The 1859-nt window shown below is 41.0% G+C and overlaps 1 protein-coding gene across 1 annotated transcript in view; it reads left to right on the top strand.

Moving 5' to 3' along the window:
- The first annotated feature begins 301 nt into the window (after positions 1 to 301).
- The window catches only part of LOC125482281 (breast cancer anti-estrogen resistance protein 3 homolog), a 6341-nt gene continuing 4783 nt past the window's right edge, over positions 302 to 1859 (top strand). The window contains exon 1 of the mRNA XM_048594329.1: positions 302 to 786. Within this exon, the coding sequence (XP_048450286.1) occupies positions 733 to 786 (54 nt within the window). The 5' untranslated portion in view covers positions 302 to 732. The remainder of the gene's footprint in view (positions 787 to 1859) is intronic.

The raw sequence follows: 1859 nt of genomic DNA, 5'->3' as shown, positions 1-1859 counted from the left end.
GCCTCAGAGTGAAGGGGTGACACCTTTAGAATTGAGATGAAGAGAATTTCTTCAGCTGGTATCGGTGAATCTGTGGAATTCATTGCTGCAGAAGGCTGTAGAGGCCAAGTCATTAGCATATTTAAGACAGGGATAGAGATGTAAGGGGATCTAGATTGGTAAGGGAATCAAGGGTTACAGGGTGAATGGGGTTGAGAAACATATCAACCAAGATCGAATGGTGGAGCAGACTTGATGGGCTGAATGGCCTAACTCTGCTGCTATGTCTTATGGTCTTATTATGATGCTGCTATTAGTAGGACCTTGCTGTGTGCTTTTTGATTGTTGCATTCTGACAAGTCAAAGAATATTTAATTGGCTATAAATATTTGGGATGTCCTGAAATCATGAAATGCACTATTTTTGTGCACATTTTCTAAATGCTTCCTTTTCCCACAGCAGGATAGTATTTAAAAGGCTGTTATGATGACTTTAAAAAAAAAATTAATTGAATCAGTTTGTTTTATGTTACCTTAAAGTTAAAACATATTTGAACTCAAATCTACCCCATGATTTAGAATTGGCATACCATCCTGGGACCAGACCGGTAAATAAAACTGCTTTCTCTTTCCTAGGCATAATACCCTGGCTATTGGAATAGCGGTGGATGTATTGGGTTGTACGGGGTGTGTTCAAGAGAGAGCTGCTGTATTAAATAAGATTATCGAAGTAGCACTGGAGCTGAAATATTCCATGGGAGATCTGTACGGTTTCTCTGCCATCATGAAAGCATTGGACATGCCTCAGGTATTTCTTTTCTCATGGTATCTTAAGCACCAAACTGCACCAATAAAGTTAATTGAATTATTATTGAATAGCTTCAGGTAAAGGCAAAGTCATCATAGTTCTACTGGACCGTAGAGCCTTGCTTAAAAAAAAATTCGTTGACAGAATTGAGTGTTACTGGCTAGGCAGCATTTGTTGCCCAGAGGGCAGTTAAGAGACAACTAAGCCATACCAGGTAAGGACAGCTATTTCCTTCCCTAGAGGATGCAAGTGAACCATGACAATTGGCAGTGGTTTCATGTTCATCATGAGGTTTTTAATTCCAGATTTTCATTAGTTCCAAAATCCATCATCTGCCATTGCTGGTTTTAAACCTAAATCCCCAGCGTATTACCTGGGTCTCTCGATTCATAGCCTAGCAATGATACCACAAGGCTATTGCCTCCCAATTAGCTCTCCTTAAACAGAGAGATGACTCGTGGAGATTTAACCATCTCAGGCAAGAAGAGAGTTTGAGAAAGCGAGTCCTTCATGGTAACCTCAGCCAATGTGAGAATTGAACCTATGCTTTTGGCATCGCTCTGCATTGGAAGGTAATTGAAGCAGGAAATCTCACAACCTTTAAAGTACTTGGTTGAGCACTTGAAATGTTATAATATTCAAGGATATGGGCCAAGTGCTGCGAAGTGGGATTAGTGTAGATTTATTTTGTTTTTGTCAGTGCCTGACTTTGCTGGGCCGAAGGTCCTGTTTTGTATTTTATAGTTCTATGATAAGTCAATCTTGTCAGAGTAGAGGTGATGGCTGAGAATAAGTTCCCATTCCATATTGCTAGCCAGAAACCCTGTGTGTGTTGAGTGTGTGTGTTTGTTGAGTGAGTGTGTGTGTGTGTTGAGTGTGTGTGTTGTGTGTGCGTGTGTGTTGAGTGTGTGTGTGCTGAGTGTGTGCTTGGAGGGCCGAAGGGCTTGTTCCTGTGCTGTAATTTTCTAAATTCTTTGTTGTTCTTTGTGTGTGTGTGTGTGTGTGTGTGTTGAGTGAGTGTGTGTGTGTGTTGAGTGAGTGAGTGTGTGTGTGTGTGTTGAGTGAGTGTGTGT

This window comes from Rhincodon typus, unplaced genomic scaffold (assembly GCF_021869965.1).
Source record: "Rhincodon typus isolate 14 unplaced genomic scaffold, sRhiTyp1.1 hic_rhity00008221, whole genome shotgun sequence".
In the NCBI taxonomy this organism is placed as follows: Eukaryota; Metazoa; Chordata; class Chondrichthyes; order Orectolobiformes; family Rhincodontidae; genus Rhincodon; species Rhincodon typus.
The sequence above is the reverse complement of the archived record's forward strand: the minus strand, read 5'-3'. Positions and strand labels throughout refer to the sequence as shown.